Source organism: Oryctolagus cuniculus, chromosome 10 (genome assembly GCF_051225735.1).
Source record: "Oryctolagus cuniculus isolate XC-2025 breed Fujian yellow rabbit chromosome 10, ASM5122573v1, whole genome shotgun sequence".
Classification (NCBI taxonomy): domain Eukaryota; kingdom Metazoa; phylum Chordata; class Mammalia; order Lagomorpha; family Leporidae; genus Oryctolagus; species Oryctolagus cuniculus.
Window position 1 is genome coordinate 119,085,919 of NC_142876.1, and position 16,724 is coordinate 119,102,642.

The following is a 16,724-nucleotide window of genomic DNA, read 5'->3' on the forward strand; positions in this document are numbered from 1 at the left end:
CGGCTCAGTCCCCGCCCCCATGACGCGCGCTCCCCACCCTCCGGCTCAGGCCCCGCCCCAGGAGTGCACTCCCCGCCCTCCGGCTCAGGCCCCGCCCCCATGACGCGCGCTCCCCGCCCTCTGGCCCAGGCCCCGCCCCCAGGCCTCCGGGCGCGCACCGCCGCCCTCCGAACGTCCGAGGCGTTGGGGAGCGCGCGCCTGCGCGCCCTTCCGGCTTCCCCAGCGGCCCTTTCGCTGTCGGCGGAAGCGCGGCCCGGGAACCGCTTATTTGACCCAAAATAGCCAATCCGAGGCGACCGTGAGACGCGCCAATGGCCGTCGGGCGTGGCGGCGGCGGGCGCGCGCCGGGCTCCCTCGGGCCGCCCCCGCGACCCCTCCCCGCCGGGAAGCGGCCCGCACGCGGCTGCTCTGGGCCCCCCGGGCATCCCCGCGTCCTGCCGGCGACCGGGGTCTAGCCGACTCGGCCGCAGCGTCATCCTCGCGTCCCCCCGCCCCGAGGCTCCCCCGCTTCACCGCAGACAACGCCGACGGCGGGGCGGGGGGATGGAGAGCCGACCGCCACACCCCTGCCCGTCCCGCGCCGCAGGCGGGACACGGAGGCGCCTGGCCACTGCCGGCCAAGGACTTGGAGCCTGACACCCGCAGCACGGCTTCACCCACCCGCGGTGTCTGCGGGGCGCCGAGCACAGGGCCTGCCCCTTGGGGCTCAGGTCTTCCCTGCTCCTGGCCCGGTCTCCTGGCCCGCACCGGTCCCGTTCGCGGGCCAGAACCTCCCCTGGGAACCCCTCTTCCCTGGCCCAGGCAGGAGGAAGAACAAAGCATCCTAAACCGATATTTTCTAAGAATCAATATATTTTCTTCCTTTGAAATAAATACAAACCAGTTTGAAAGGAGGGGAGAAATCTATGGGAAAGAGGGGAGCGGGGACAGGCCCCAGGCGTTTTTAGTACCAAATGACTCTGGCGCGACCCGGAAACGCAGTTACAAATGAGAATAATTTAAATTCTCCGATAATTACAGTATTTACAGCAGCAGGGGAGGGGGTCACCTAGTGCCCCTCTTCCGGGCTGGACAGACATCAGTCCCACTGCTAGGCTGGGCAGATGCCCACTCGCCTCACACCTGCGGGGGCCTCAGGCCTCTGGGCAGTTTCGGATTCTCCGGGCACGAGCGGGCAGAGGTGGTGGGTGGCCTGTCTTACGCAGTGTCCTAACCTCGGCCCACCACCCTGCCCTCCAGTGCCGTGAGGTCTCTGGGGCTCTGGCCTGTGGGAACTCCCCTCTGCTGGCGCTGAGCCGCCCTGGGCCCTTGGAGTGTTCTGTACAGTCCAGCTGCACTCGGGGCAGGAGGGACCTCCCCTACCCAGCTTCCCCTGAGACTGGCCCCAAGACCAGGAATGAGTCAGTGCAGAGGCCGGCGCCTCCAGGACTGCGGGCAGGGGGAGGGGCCGCGTCAGTCGCTGTCGCTGGTCTCGCTGCTCTGCTCGCCCTGCACCTTACTGCGGTGCTGCAGAGCCCGGTGGTAGGCGATCTGCACCGACTTGCGGATGTTGGACTTGCGGCCCTCCAGCATCTTCTCCTTGTCCAGGTCCTGGTTCACACCCAGAGGCACCAGCTTGGTCCTGGGCAGCCACTGCCTATGGGACAGAGCGCACGTCACATAAATCCTCGCAGACAGCCAGAGCCAGCCCTCCTCACGCCACCACGGATTAACGCTCCGGCCACCCTGGTGGTCCTGGGGTCCCGGACCCCAGCAGACAGTCCTCCCTCAAGGGGCAAGAGCCCACGGTCGGGGGTAAGCACCGGCTACCAGGCGCACGAGCAGGAGGACCCCGGCCCCCGGGCCCAGGCACGGCTTCCTGACGCTGACCGTGAACAAAACTGCATGTGTACGAATGGCAGGACCGGAGCCTGAAGTCTCCCTATGGAGGCCGAGGCGGGAGGCCAAGTCTGCGTCTGGGTCTGGGTCCGGGTCCGGGTCCGGGTCCGGGTCCGGGTCCGGGTCCGGGTCTGGGTCTGGGTGTGGGTCTGCTGGGTCTGGGTCTGGGTCTGGGTCTGGGTCTGCTGGGTCTGGGTCTGGGTCTGGGTCTGGGTCTGGGTCTGGGTCTGCTGGGTCTGGGTCTGGGTCTGGGTCTGGGTCTGGGTCTGGGTCTGGGTCTGGGTCTGGGTCTGGGTCTGGGTCTGCTGGGTCTGGGTCTGGGTCTGGGTCTGGGTCTGGGTCTGGGTCTGCTGGGTCTGGGTCTGGGTCTGGGTCTGGGTCTGGGTCTGGGTCTGGGTCTGGGGGGGGGGGGCCCGTGGGCGTCACTGTTGCGGATGGTCCTGTGGTTTCCAGCTGCTGCCCACTCAGCCTCCCAGCCTCAGGTCAACACGCCCCTCTTGCTCAGAGACCTGTTCTGGATCCCGCTCCCGCTGCCACGTGAGAGCCAGTGTCCGGGCGTCCTGGCGGCCCGCCCCCGCCGCACAGGGCTGCATCTGTGCCGTGTGCACACCACCTGCTCCCTTCCTTCCTTACCAGGTTCGTTTGTTGTCAAAGAAGAGGACGAGGTAGAGATGCTCTCGGGCTTCCTGGGTCATCTGCTCCCCCAGTTTCAGCACCTCCAGTGGGGGCACAGGAATGGGGACCCCACGGTGCAACACACCTTCTCGCGGCATCTTTGGGTCAATGATCTGAGGGGGCAAGAAGAGCCGGTGGGTCCAGTCTGCCGCCCCACAGGACACGGGAAGTGGGGACAGAGAAAGGTTGCACGCGACCAGGGCTGCAGGCTGACCCTTGGCTTCTGCCCACGCTGACTACTGCAGAGCCCAAGGGGCAGAGAAAGGAAAGGGAGACCGAGGGGCCGACTGGGAGCCTCTGAACAGCCGATACGCAGCACGTGCCTGCAGGCTGGTGGCCGAGGGAGCAGGACGGACTGCGTCCTAGGACTGGAAGCCTACCAGAGCTGGGTACGACGGATACCCCCGGCATTTGGCCCACACCAGGTCCAGGGCGTCCAGAGGGGAGTCTTCATCCTCAGACAGCCAGCCAGCGCTCCGGCCCAGACTCTTCCTGACCACTTCACGGGAGAGAGGAGGTGCATCAGCAGGCGGGGGGCTGACGAGGCCGGGCCGTCGGGTCCCCAGCACCCCTGGCTGCGGGCGGGGGTACTTACTGCTGTGGCCCACGCCGCGGCCAGTGCCCACGGAGTAGGCCTCGTTCTCGGTGCCTGAGGTGTCTTCGCTGCTGTCTTCTGGGAACGTGCCCCGAGAGAAGGAGGGCTTGCCCCGGCCTTGCTTTGAGGGTGTTGTGCTGCGGACGAGAACGGGGAATGGCACGGTAGGTGTCCGGGCCTCAAGTCCCCGGGGTCTGCCCCTTTAGGAAAGCAGAGGTTTTAGGAAGAACTCCAGGCTCCAACACCCCCGGGCCAGGCTGGTGCCCTCAGGGGCGGGGCCATACTGCCCAGTGGTGAGGGGCAGCGCACACCCTCTCTCGAAGGAAACACCTGCGAGAACCAATGATTCTGAAAAGGGAGCACAGCGGCTGGAGGCTGATGTGGCATCTCTGGATTCGTTTTTATTAGAAATGCCAAAACAGGTGTGCAGACCAGACCCAGGCCAGGGGCACTGCTGCCGTCAAAGCATCGGTTTAACCCAGGATGCTGCCTCCTGCTTCCGACCCTCTCATCTGGCCCGCTGACTCGCAGAGAACGTGGGTCTGAGCCATCTTGCTCTAGGCCGAGTCGGCTGTGACCCCACTCCCAGCTGGGAAGCCCAGAGGCGAGCCCGGGCCTGGAGGGCGGATACCTGGTCCGGTCCGAGGCAGCGCTGCTGCTGCTGCTGCTGCTGGACTCGGAGTCCGAGCTGCTCCGGGGAAGGCTGCAGTCGTTCCGGTAGACCAGGAAGCTCTTCTTGACGGGCTGGTTCCCACCACTGAAGCCGTTGGCCGGCAAGTCTTGGTTGGGGGGAGGGGAAGGAAGGAAGACGTAGATCAGAGGTAGCATGGGGCTGAGAGGGACTCAGAGCTTGGGTTCCCTGTCTGTGCTTGGCCAGCAGAGCTAGCTACGGCAGGTCCACCACCGCTGGCTGGAGCCCCGCCCCGCCCCTTCCTCCCTCGGCAGTCACTGCTCTCAGGACACAGGTGACCTCAACGGTAGGAATCCCCAAGGAAGTTGAGAAGAGAGAAGGTGAAGTGACGGATGGGAACCTGGCCGGTCAGGGTCTCCGGGTCTCAGTCCCCACTCTAGGATGAGGGGTGGCGGAAAGGAAGCCTAGCGTGCCCTTCCGGCTCGCTCTCTCGTGGCTGAGGCTACGGGGGGAGCAATGGCCGTGCTGCTCACTCTCTGGGGGGCTGGGTGATGGTGAGGCTCACCCATTGGGGGGTCTTCTGTGGACTTATCACTGTCGCTGTCTGAGCTCGAACTGGGCCGGGGGCTCCTACCCCGCTTGCGCTGACGCAGGGAGCCCATGATGGGGAGCTGGGGGGGCCCCACAGGGCTGCCTCCGTGGCTGGGGGTCATCTGGCTCTCCCGGTTTTTGGGGGGCCGGCCCGGCCTCTTGGGCGGTCCAGCTGTCTTCGGGTTCTTTTTGGAGAACAGAACTGAGGTTCTCCTGCCCACCTCATGTGCGGGGGTTGAGGACATGTTGGGACCCAGGCCTGGAGCAGAGAGAGAGAGAAGGAGAGTTGGTGAGGGGCCTGCAGAAGGGCAGCTGTCCAGGGCCACGCCCGGGTAGACAGGACCATCACTGCAGCTAGAGGGGCCGAGGATGTGCGGGCGTGGAGCACTGACCGTACACAAACAGCCGGAGAGGCAGCTAAGAGGCCCCTGACGGGGGAAGGAGGGCGAAAGTGCGCTAGCTGTGCAGGAGGGCCCTCTGCCGGCGGTGGCAGGGGCCGAGGGTGTGCGGCGCTAGAGCCAACGGCTGCCCAGCTCTGGGGTCTGCCTTGCCATGGGTTCAGACCTTTGCCTGTCTCCTGGCTGCTGCTCTCCTCTGCGGCACTGTCCGTCTGCCCGTCCTTGTCGCAGGCTGCTGGGTGGGGTGTGAGACTGCCCCGGCTCGAGGGGCCGTGCCGCTCGGGCCCGTCCCGTCCAGTCTCCCGCTGGTGCGCGAGCTTCCGCCGCAGCGCCGTCATCTCCTTCTTGATCATCTTGGCGCGCCGAGAGCGGCCGACGCTCTGCTTGCTGGCGTTCACCTCGTCCAGCCGCTCCAGCAGCAGCTTCAGCTGCTCCTCCACGGGCAGGTGCTTCTGGTTCTCCAGCAGAACCAGCTGCTCGTCCTCTGCTGCGGGAGGCAGGGCCGGGGGGCGGGTCAGACTCGAGGCAGCCCGCAGGCCCCTCGAACCTGGGCAGGCAGCTAGAGACCCACTGCTTCCCCCTTGCCTCTCAGCAGCAGCAGGTGTACAACAGCAGCCCCAGGGAGTGGGTGCCGGCACTATCGATTCACGTGGTCTGGTTTCCTGGGGAGAGCCTGCCACTGCGCAGCCTGGCTGCGTGCTGCCTACACTGCCTGCTCACAGGAGGGGACTTGTGGGAAGCCCTCCAGCCCTGGCACAGGCCTCTGCACATGCGTGTGACTTATCACCCACCATCTTCAGCGTGGTGTGGGGCCTCGTCTCCGGCCAGGTTGTGTGGGATATGCATGCCCGTCTCAAAGTCAATGCCCATTTTTTCTGCCTGGCGCCGGGCCTGGCGGAGCACGGCGCCACCTTGCTCACGGAGCCGCACTGCAGCACGGTAGAAGATGGTGTCCTTGGCGTTATACTTGAGGCAGTTGCTGACAATGAGGTTGAAGTCCTCCTCAAAGTCGTCAAAGTTCAGGTAGCGGTAAGCCTCCAAGTTCTGCTTCATGGTGAAAAAATCCATGGGCTTTTTGATGTGGTCCAGGTAGTCAGGTACCTGGGAGAGCAGGGTGGGCGTGTCCAAGTGGAGGTGAGCTCCTGGTTCCCCAAACCCTGCTCCTAAGAAATGCTTCCAATGCATCCAGCCACCTCCTCCCACCACACTGAGAGGCAGGCGTGCAGCACAGAGGAAAGGACACATGGACTCCAGTGCTGACTGTACCAGCCACAAGTGTGACCCCGGAGAAGCTCAGCCTCTCCGGGCCTTCCTTCCCTGGAGAATGGGGTGAACACACACCCTCTCACGGGGGCCTGGCGAGGCCCGGGGAACACCAGCTTGCATTCTCTAGCTCTCTGGCAGTGAAATCGGTGAGGTGACTGCTGCCTCGCCCCTCTGAGAGGAGGTCTGCAGTGAGGACCTGGGCCTTCAGAGCTGCTGCTTTGGGCCGGGCCCTCTGAAGCCTCTGTTCTGGGGTTCAGCACCCCGAGTGCCTGCCTGCCCGCCCTGGGACTATTCTTGGCAGACCGAGTCTCTGCCTCGGGGGAAGGCGTGCAGACTGCCTCCCCCATGCCGGGCCCCTGCGTGGAACAGGGACGAGACGAGTCCAGGCGAGCCGTGTGGCCCTGGGTCCTCTCGCCCTGAGCCACCAGCCCCTCTTCAAGGTCCCACCTAGTTCCTGGCCCAGACCTGCAGCGGGGTCCAACAGGGAGGAACGGGAAGAAGGCGGGGCGAGGGGAAGGGGTTCTTACTTCGTCCAGTTCGGTTACCTCGGACAGAGGGACCGGCTCGCTGAAGATGCTGCCCGTGTCCTTCTCCTGCAGCTGCTCCAGGGTCTTGCGAAGCAGGATGAGGAAGGGGGTCAGCTGCATCTCCATGGCGACCTGCTGCACCTTGATCTGCACGCGAGACGGCCCCACCGTCAGGGCCAGGCCCGGCCCGCGACATGAGGTCTGAGACCCCCGCCTGGCTCTGGAGCTCGCCTGCCTGAGCCTAGCCCCATGACACCTCCCCAGCGATCCTGGCCTCGCTCTTCTGTGCCCTCCCAGCTCCCTGCGTCACTCAAGCGAGGATTCCACTCTCGCCTGCGACATTCTGCTCCCATGGCCCACATTAGCGGCCCTGACACGACGGCCCTGTTGCTTCCTGGCTGAGGACACGGAGTGCTGTCTTCTCCCGGTTCTGTTTTGTCCTGGGTCCAACGGGACTGGCCCGAGAGCACTCACCGTCTCTCTTTTAAGTTTCTCTCGCTTCCGGATCAGCTCCACCAGCAGCCGAGCTCGCTCCAGGTCGTGCCGGAGGCGCTGCCAGGACTTCAGCTGTTCTTTGAGGGCCCAGTTCTTGTCCTCTGAATCTCTCTATTGAGGGAAGAGGGGGATCAGGAGATGGTGAGAGAGCCTACAGAAAGGCCAGAGGGGAGCAGAGAGCCCGGGAAGCTTAGGTCAAGGGCACGTCAAACCGAAGGGGCAAGGACGAGTAATTTATTGGTAGCTCCTCCATCTCCATGCCCCTAGGACCTGGTACAAAGGAAACGGCTGGTTTGTGTTTGCTGCATGAATGAGTGAATGAACAAACGGGAACAGCACCGTCCCATCGAGCTGGTGATCTGTGAAACTCCGAGCTGCGTCTGAGGGCCAGCGTAAAGCAGGACACAGCCTATGCCCTCTGCGACTGGAAGCCACAGCTGCACGTCTTGCCTCTGTCCCCCTGACCGAGTTCCCCAGCCCAGGGCAGTGGACACGGTACCCCGACTTGGTCACAGTTCCTCTGAGACTGCAGGTGTGTCTGCAGGCGACGCAGCAGCGGGACCCCGTTCCGTGACTGCCGCTTCAGTGTCCAGTAGCTGTGCAGCCTCTGCATAAACTGGCTCTTCCTTTGGATGGTCAGACGGTTGGTGATTTTACTAAGCCTGAGAAACAAGGGACAGAGAGAACAACCTCTTGGGCCCTGATTCTTTTAGGCAGAACAGGAGTCTCTGGCCAGTGGGAATTCCTGAAGGATGTGTCTCTTGTCAAAACAGCCTGTGATTCGGGCTAAAGGCGAGTGAGCGGTGCCATCGACAGCCTCACAACAGACAGGCAATGACGTTCCCGGCCCTGTGCACAGGGCAGCCAGGGAGGCCTGGCCCGGCGCCTGCTGGAGTCAGTGCAGCCTATCTCACCTGGGACACTCCCTGAGAAAGTGCCTTAGAAGATTTTAAAAATCAAGTACAGGGGCCGGCACTGCGGCGTAGCGGGTAAAGCCACTGCCTGCGGTGCTAGCATCCCATATGGTGCTGGTCGAGTCCTGGCTGCTCCGTGTCCAATCCAGCTCTCTGCTATGGCCTGGGAAAGCAGAAGATGGCCCAAGTCCTTGGGCCTCTGTTCCCACAAGGGAGACCTGGAAGAAGCTCCTGGCTTTGTATGGGCCCAGCTCTGGCCACTGCAGCCATCTGGGGAGGGAGCCAGCAGATGGAAGACCTCTCTCTCTGCTTCTGACACTGCCTTTCAAATAAATAAAAATAAATCTTAAAAAAAAAAATCAAGTACAACTGTACTGAGAAACCTGTACCAAATCAACCAAATGGCACAAGACTTGTAAATTACTGATGATCTGGGGCCAGCGCCACCATCTGCAGTGCCAGCATCCCATACAAGTGCCGGTTCAAGTCCTGGCTGCTCTACTTCCAATCCTGCTCCCAGCTAACGGCCTGGGAAGCAAGTGGAAAATGGCCCAAGTGCTTGGGCCCCTGTGCGCACGTGGCAGACCCGGAAGCAGCTCCTGGCTTTGGATCAGCCCAGCTCCAGCCACTGTGACCGTCTGGGGAACGAACCAGCAGACAGAAGCTCTCTGTCCGTCTCTCCCCACTCTGTAACTCCACCTTTTAAATAAATAAATCTTTAAAAAACACAAATTAATTAATGATCCCAGGCCATGTGAGTAGCAGTCCACACCCTACAACTGTCTCCCTTCATTTCGTTCGCGCCTAGCGTCACGGTCCAGCCATTTTTTCCCACTGTGGCTGACGGATTCCATCCTCTTTCCTCCTAACTTAACAAACGACACCATCAAAACCAAAGGCACCCTCGGACACCTGTCACATCTGGCAGATACAGGCTGATGTTCTTGCTGCCGATGTTCGGAGCAGGTCAGCTGCTAAAGATAACCTCTTCTGGAATTTAGGTGGCTTTCTGTTTAACTTCTTTACTTTTTTTCTTTATTACTCTAGCTCCTGACAGGAAGAAGGTAACCCGGTCCTGCCATTTCTCCTCCTAGGCTGTCACTTCCTCTCCAGGAGGCCGGCTTCTGCCCTCATCTGCCAGGCCGCCTGCTCCCCACATACCTGTGCGGTGGTATGCAGGGCACCGACACCACAGGTGCTGCTGCCCGTTTCTCCGCCAGGATCTTCCGGGCCTTCTTCATCTTGATCCGGGATTTGGCCTTGGCCTTTTTGACCTTCTCTGAGCTCCAGCCCTTACCCTCATCCTCCTCTTCGTCCTCTTCTTCCTCACCCTCGCTGTGGGACAGGGCAGGCAGGCGGCGTGCTGAGCCCGGGGGCGTGTGGATGTCGCAGTAGGCCGTCTTTCGGACGCTGAAGGAGGTACCGTTGGCACCTGTCTCCCGCACGGGCTCCATCTTCATGTAGAGGCCGGCCTGCTGGGCGCACGTCACGTGGAAGGCCGTGTAGCAGTTGGCCTTGTGGCACTGGATGCACGCCCCCGAGCCCCGCTGCTTGCAGATGTAGCAGGTGAGCTTCCAGCGGGCCGGCGGGATGTGCTCGATGCTGTCGATGGGCTCCAGGAAGACGGTGTTGGCGAAGCAGACCTCGGGGATCCACAGGGCACACACCACGTGGGCCCAGCGCCCGTCGTCTGTCTGCTTGAAGGCACCACCCTTATTGGGGCACAGGGCACAGTCCACAGCGCGCGAGGGTGACTGCAGGCAGCGCCGGCACAGCCACTGGCCCTCGGGGATGTAGGGGACCCCGTAGCACTCCTGGTGCACGGCCAGGTTGCACATGTCACAGAAGAGGATGACATTGCTGTTCTGGCACTCACCATCATTGCAGATACAGCACACGGCGTCCTCGTCCACCAGGGCATTAGGGTCCCCTTTGTTGTGACTCTCAAAGTAGGACTCCTTCTCCAGCCGGTCCATCAGGTACTCAAAGATCTCCTGCGGGATGGGGCTCACGCCCTCCGTCTTCCGCCGCTCGTTCATGATGTCCAGCCAGATGTAGTCCTCCTCGTCCATGTCATACTCCACCTCCTCGTCCAGCTCCTCGGCGGACTTCTCAATGTACCTGTGTGCACACGGGCAGCTCAGCGCCACACGGCCGAGACGCCCCCTCACAGATGAGCCCTCTGACTCGCTCTATGGAGGGCTGCACCTGCTCTGTGCTTGTGCCTTCCCAGGGGCCGTCTCATTCCACGCTCACCTTGACCCAGCTACTCAAGGAGGCCTGGGGAGGTTAACGCACCCTGGGCTCATCTGTGACAAAGTGTGCAATGGGGTGTGGACCAGGCCTGCTACTCCAAAGCTCATCTCCTGGATACATGACACCACTCGGGTAGAGGTTCCACCAGACGCCAAGGGGCGGGGCGGCTGGGACCGAGTGGGAGCGTGGATGAAGGTGCAGTCCAGGCCAGGCAGGTCCTGGATGTTACTGGCAGACTGTACGTGACCTGTCTGGCAGCTGCTGGGTCTCCCCTCAGCAGGTGCGGGCATCAGCTCAGGGCTCCTCATACAGGCACTGCTGTGCTGGGGACAGCCTTGGCCGACCACCTGGACAGCTACCGTCTACTAAGCATTTACCAGGAGCCAGGCACCGAGCTGTCAGCCCCCACAGTCGCACCACAGCCAAGGCTCAGGGGTCTCACTGTCCTCATTCCGTGGAGGAGGCGGTGACAGAGCCGGCAGAACCCCCAAGGCCAGCAGGCCTGGAACACACCCAGCAGGCGCCCCACACCCTCGCCATGTTCTGGGTAGCCTGGACTCTGGCCCTGGGAACCACAGGGAACGAGGGGAAGACTGGCGCTTCAGCTCCGTATGACCGGACTGGACCCTGCCTCTGCCACACAGCGGCCCTCAGAACACCACCGCTCTTCTCTGAACCTCAGTTTTACTGCGGGCAGAATGGGTACCAATACCACCTATCTGCTAAGACCATTTCAGGATTAAGTGGAGTTACAAAAATGGATGGGCTAAACCAAGTGGCACACAGTGGGCCCTTGAAACATGCTAGCTCCTGTCGCTCAGCCTCTCTCCCCACAGGGGGATGGGGGTCTGCAGCCAGGCAGCCAGGGCCCAGTGCGAAGCGAGCCACACCCACGGGGTCCGGGCGTCACCTGGGAAGTGGTGATGCTGTCGTGAGCATGAAGTGAGCAACGTGCTTAGCTCCCTGTGCCGCTAGCGTCACCCAGCCCCGCCCACACTGCCCCTCACAGGACAGAGGAAGGGACCACGCAAACGCTGCAGGCATCCTGTGGGGGAGGGGGAGGGGGAGGGAACTGAGTGCCTGTAGGAAGCAGCTCCTCGCTGAGCTCCCACCTCTTCCCCAACTCTGAGCATCTATGACTCAGGGCTGCTGAACCATCTGGCTCCCCCAGCCCTCGTGCCAGCTCTTAGCACCACTTCTCACCCTCTTCTCTGCCACGACACGCATGACATCATGGGACGGTGCCCGACGCCCACAGGCCTGCGGAATTCAGGCTGCAGCAGACAAGGAAAGCGCTAGCGGTGCGACTCCTGACACAGCAGCTGGCACGCCACCCTCTCCTCCCTCTCCACTCCAGGAGACATCAGAATGCTAACAGGGCCAGTGCTGCGGCACAGCAGGCCAGCCTCCGCCTGTGGCACTGGCATCCCATAGCGGCACGGGTTCAAGTCCCGTCTGCTCCACTTCTGATCCAGCTCTGCTCGGGCCTGAAAAAGCCGTAGATGGCCCAAGTGCTTGGGCCGCGGCACCCACATGGGAGACCTGGATGAAGCAGCCCAGCTCTGGCCGCTGCGGCCACCTGAGGAGTGAACCAGAGGTTGGAAGACCCCCCCCTCTCTCTCCCTCTCTGTAACTCTGCCTTTCAAATAAACAAGTAAATCTCAAAAAAATTTTTTTTCAGGCAAAAGGGATGGTATTAGAGACATGACCTCAGATCTTGTCCAATTTATGAAAAAAGTAAGTCATTCATAAAACTCAGGCAGTTTCACTAATGACGGAAACAAATGGCAGGCAACACACTTGCCAAATGACTGCAGCGCAGCGAGCGAAACTGCTCCCTGGGGAGATCAAGTCCCGGGGAGACGGCCTCTGCGAGGCGGCCTCCTGAAGAAAAGAGCCGGGCGGGCAGGCGGGCTGGCGTCAGAGCAGACAGAGCTGAAAGCCAGGAGAGGGGAGGCCGCCGAGGGGTGAGCGCTGGGCACGGCAGTCGGCACCTCAGAGCAGAGGACACAGCGGAAAGGCAGAGCCGGCTGCACCCATGGGAGACAGGGAGGGAGGGAGACCGGCAAAACTCCAGTGGGGAGGGACCGAAGACTCACCCTGGGCCACACGGCTGTGTCCCCGCAGGTCTGCCTTAAGGACAGAGATGTACTGTACCGTCACACAGACCGCTCTTCACGGCACACCCCTCTACCCTGTACCGTCACATAGACCGCTCTTCACGGCACACCCCTTTCCCCTGTACCGTCACACGGACCGCTCTTCACGGCACACCCCTCTACCCTGTACCGTCACACGGACCATCTCCACGGCACACCCCTCTACCCTGTACCGTCACACGGACCATCTCCACGGCACACCCCTTTCCCCTGTACCGTCACACGGACCATCTCCGCGGCACACCCCTTTCCCCTGTACCGTCACACGGACCATCTCCGCGGCACACCCCTTTCCCCTGTACCGTCACACAGACCATCTCCACGGCACACCCCTCTACCCTGTACCGTCACACAGACCATCTCCACGGCACACCCCTCTACCCTGTACCGTCACACGGACCATCTCCGCGGCACACCCCTCTACCCTGTACCGTCACACGGACCATCTCCACGGCACACCCCTCTACCCTGTACCGTCACACGGACCATCTCCACGGCACACCCCTCTACCCTGTACCGTCACACGGACCATCTCCACGGCACACCCCTCTACCCTGTACCGTCACACAGACCATCTCCATGGCACACCCCTCTACCCTGTACCGTCACACGGACCATCTCCACGGCACACCCCTCTACCCTGTACCGTCACACGGACCATCTCCACGGCACACCCCTTTCCCCTGTACCGTCACACGGACCATCTCCGCGGCACACCCCTTTCCCCTGTACCGTCACACGGACCATCTCCGCGGCACACCCCTCTACCCTGTACCGTCACACACACCATCTCCACGGCACACCCCTCTACCCTGTACCGTCACACGGACCATCTCCACGGCACACCCCTCTACCCTGTACCGTCACACGGACCATCTCCACGGCACACCCCTCTACCCTGTACCGTCACACGGACCATCTCCACGGCACACCCCTCTACCCTGTACCGTCACACGGACCATCTCCGCGGCACACCCCTCTACCCTGTACCGTCACACGGACCATCTCCGCGGCACACCCCTTTACCCCAGACCCGTCAGAGCCCGGCCCGACTGCTCTGGGGGCTCCAGGCCTAGGCTGTGAGCCCCGCTTCCGCGAGGACGTCCCCTTGCAGGTTCCTCACTACCATGGCCCCGCCCCTTCGTCTTCTACCTCGCAAGGATGGGATTTACCCCTGTGCTGCCTGTGACCCCAGTGTGAACCCAGCCCCTGGCTAAGTTTTGGAAGGAATAGGATACAAAGAAGCCATGAAGTGAAAACAAGCAGGAGGGACAGTACAGAACGCGTGCTGCTGACCCTGACCGCACAGTGCGGACACGGCTCGCGGGGCCCTGGCCTTGTCCCTCTCGCTGCGGCCGCTCTCCCACAGCGAGGGAGCGGCAGGGCACAGCTCTGGAGCCACAGGAGCGGGTCTGACTCCCAGTCCAGCTACCCACCGGCACGGGACCTTCCTTACGTCCGGCATTTTCTGGACTGGTGAATGAGAGCCACACCTCCTCTAGAGTCAGGAGACCAGAATGAGGAGTGGCTGCCCCACACCGAGCGCGGGCCGGCCCCGATCAGCAGGGTCCCGCCGCTCTCCCGGTCCTGGCAGGCCGGTGTTCCTCCTCCGGGCTGGACCCCCGCCCCCTGCGGCACGCCCGAGCCTCGCCTGACCAGTTTCCCAGAGGCCTCACCGGTAGTAGGAAGTGGGCCGGGGCGGGGCGTCCGGGGTGTCCTGCTCCAGCTCCCGGTACACCACCTCGGGCAGCTTGGGCGTGGTGCTGGCGGGCGCGCCGTGGTGGTGGTGGTGGTTGGAGTCCTTGCGTTTCTCCTTGCTTTTGTGCTTGCCGGCCTTGGGCGCGGCGGCCGGGGCCTCGCTGTTCTCCTTGTTGCTGCCGCTCTCGGGGGCCTCCTCGGGGGCCTCCTCGTCCTCGGACACCACGTCCAGGTTGTCGAAGATGCTGATGCGGTGCACGCGCCCGTGCAGGTCCACCTCCACCATGCGCTGCGCCTGCGCGTAGCTCATCACCTCACGGCCTGGAGACTGCGACACCTCGGAGGGGCTGGGGGACTGCTTGTTGGCGGGGCGAGACTGGCGCCCCTTCTTCTTGTGCCTGCGGAGCGGGGTCTGCTGCGGGGGGGGCGGGTTGTCGTGGTCATAGTGGTACAGGTGGTACTCGATGCCGCTGTAGCTCTTGTAGACCTTGCGGCAGGTCTCCACGGGGCACTCGTACGGCGGCTTTGTCGCCCGCAAGTTGTGGCAGAACGTCTTCACGTCGAAGTCCACCCCCATGCTGTCACATCTGGAACACACACAGCAGTCAGCGCAGGCCTGCGGGGAGCCCCCGTCCTCCCCAGGGGGTCCGCGGTCTCGGCCCACCTCGTCCCTGGTCGTGCACGGTCACCCTGCCCGTGTCTCAACTCCTCTCCGCTGACCTCACGGGAGGCCGCCAAGCAGCGGGGGTCCGGCAGCGTCCTAACGCCCTCCTGCCGCCCCCCAGCCCTGTCCACCTTCTCTCCGGCCAGACTCCAGGAGCTCTCCCGCCGTGGGGCTCTGGTTCCCTGTCCAGGGCCTTGTCGAGGGGCAGCCACTCCCTGAACGGGACAGCCTGTCACCCGCGACGCCTCCGCCCCGAGTGGCGGGCTCCTACTGCACAGCTCGGCCCACCGACACTTCCGCCACGGCTTCTCTGCTCTGCCGTGGGGGGCCCGACTTGCAGAGCATCCGCTCCCACCTTCACCACCACGCCGGCCTCCACGCTGGCCGCTGTCAAGGCCCGCTACAGGAGACGGGGCGCTGCACGGCGCACGCCAGAGCCGACCCCGCGCGGTCTGCCGGGTCCCAGCATGCACCGGCCTCAGGTTTTGGAATAACCTGTTGCGCGGACAGCTGCAGGAGGCCCCCAGGGTTGGAGCCGCCACGCCGGGATGAAAGCTAGTTTCGCTCCCACTCGCGGCCTGAACGAGGAGCCGGCAGAAGTGAGTGCGCTGTAGCAGTGACCGCTTTATCCCCGGCCTTGGCGCTGCAGTGGAAGATGGACCGGGCAGCAAGCGAGACCGGAGGCCAGCCCGTCTAGGGCAGCAGCGGGGCGCGTGGGAGCCCTGCATTCGCCCACGCTCGCAGCTCAACCGAGCGCCAGGTCCCGCGGACACACACAGCCTCCTGGGTGAGGGCGGACAGACGGCACCAGCTCCAGGACGCCCGGCCTGGCCAGGGACTGCCCGCGCTCTCCCGCTCCGCCCAGCCAGGGCCCCGGCAGGCAAAGCCGCCCTGAGCTCCCGGACAAACGCTCACCCCTCCTCTGCGCTGCCCCGGCCCTGCCTACAGCCCCTCAGCACGGCAGTGCAGCCACAAGTTCAACTCCAGCTCCCTCCTGCTCCGGCCCGCCGGCTCTCCCAACACCAGCCTGCCACGCACAAACAAGCCGGGTCCCAGGCGGCCGCCCAGGCTCCGGCAACACCCCGCGGGGAGCCGGCGCGGCCCCGGGGCGCGGGGGCTGCAGGAAGCGGGGGGCGGAGGCCCGGCCCGGCCCTGCCCGCAGCCTCTCCCGGATGCGGCGGCGCTTCCCCTTTGTCGGAACTGCTACAAGTTCAGCGGGGCTCGCCTCCGGCCATTGGCTCCGGCGGCCCCCAAGGATACACTGTTGCCCGGGATGCGCGCTGGGGGGAGCGCGCTGTCAGCGCCTCCGGCGGCCGCGGCCCCGCGGACGCCCCTCGCCGCCGGCCACTCCCGTCCCGGCCCCAGGCCTGCACTCACCGGCCACCTCGAGTCCGGGCTCATCGCCGGGGGCGCCCGCCGGGGCTCCGACCCCTCCCGGGGAGGCCGGCGGGGAAAGGCGGGCCGGGGAGGGCGAACCCCAACGCTGCAGACCTCGGGTCTCGCCACCCCGGCCCCCTGGCCGCCCCACGCGCTGACCCCTGCCGCTCCCGGCCCCGCCGGCGCCCCCGCGTCTCAACTCCGCCGGCCGCTGCCCGTTTCCCAAGTCCCTAGGTTGCCTGGCCTCGGGACGCGGCGCGGCCGGAACAATAGAGGCTCCCGGAGGCAGCGCGGGGACAGCGGCGGCGGGGACCGTGGCGGCAAAGGCAGTGGCAGCGGCAGCGGCAGCGGCGGAGGCGACGGCGTCTGCGCAGGGTAAACGCGGCGCCGCGGCGCAGCCGGGCCGCACTTTCGCCACGGCTCGCTGCAGGGCCGCCGAGGCTCCCGTGGCCGTGCTGCGCGGCTCGGGGGACGCTCCTGGACGTGTGGCAGGGCTCATCCAGCACCTCCATCTCTGAGTCCAGCTTCTGGGCCCCGAGCCCGCGGGGGCTCGGGGGTCCGCGGTCGCCGGGCCGTTTGTGGCGAATCTGCGGACGCGGA

At 64.1% G+C, this 16,724-nt stretch overlaps 1 protein-coding gene across 8 annotated transcripts; it reads right to left on the reverse strand.

Annotated features, from left to right (window-relative positions):
- Positions 1-834: 834 nt before the first annotated feature.
- BRPF1 (bromodomain and PHD finger containing 1) lies at positions 835-16,264 on the reverse strand. Of its 8 annotated transcripts, none has more exons than XM_070051175.2 (14): positions 16,125-16,264; positions 14,062-14,670; positions 9,132-10,091; positions 7,556-7,718; positions 7,036-7,167; positions 6,580-6,708; positions 5,560-5,869; positions 4,935-5,255; positions 4,345-4,629; positions 3,780-3,927; positions 3,149-3,285; positions 2,934-3,052; positions 2,512-2,666; positions 835-1,636 (listed from the first exon to the last, which is right to left on the reverse strand). In XM_070051175.2, the coding sequence occupies exons 2-14, from the start codon at positions 14,658-14,660 to the stop codon at positions 1,453-1,455; spliced, it is 3,642 nt and encodes a 1,213-aa protein (XP_069907276.1). In that variant the 5' UTR covers positions 14,661-14,670; positions 16,125-16,264; the 3' UTR covers positions 835-1,452. The 8 variants fall into 8 exon arrangements, with proteins under 8 accessions (XP_069907276.1, XP_051685582.1, XP_069907275.1 ...); XM_051829622.3 differs by having other exon boundaries at positions 6,562-6,708; XM_070051174.2 differs by having other exon boundaries at positions 3,149-3,348; positions 6,562-6,708.
- Between the last annotated feature and the right edge of the window lie 460 nt (positions 16,265-16,724).

Bases quoted from the DNA above. Each gene is read 5' to 3' on its own strand.
- BRPF1 (XM_070051172.2), bottom strand. From the start codon at position 14,660: ATGGGGGTGGACTTCGACGTGAAGACGTTCTGCCACAACTTGCGGGCG. The intron at 10,092-14,061 runs GTGAGGCCTCTG...GTGTGCACACAG, and splicing joins CGGCCCACTTCCTACTACCG to GTACATTGAGAAGTCCGCCG. The intron at 3,928-4,344 runs GTGAGCCTCACC...CCCCCAACCAAG, and splicing joins CACAGAAGACCCCCCAATGG to ACTTGCCGGCCAACGGCTTC.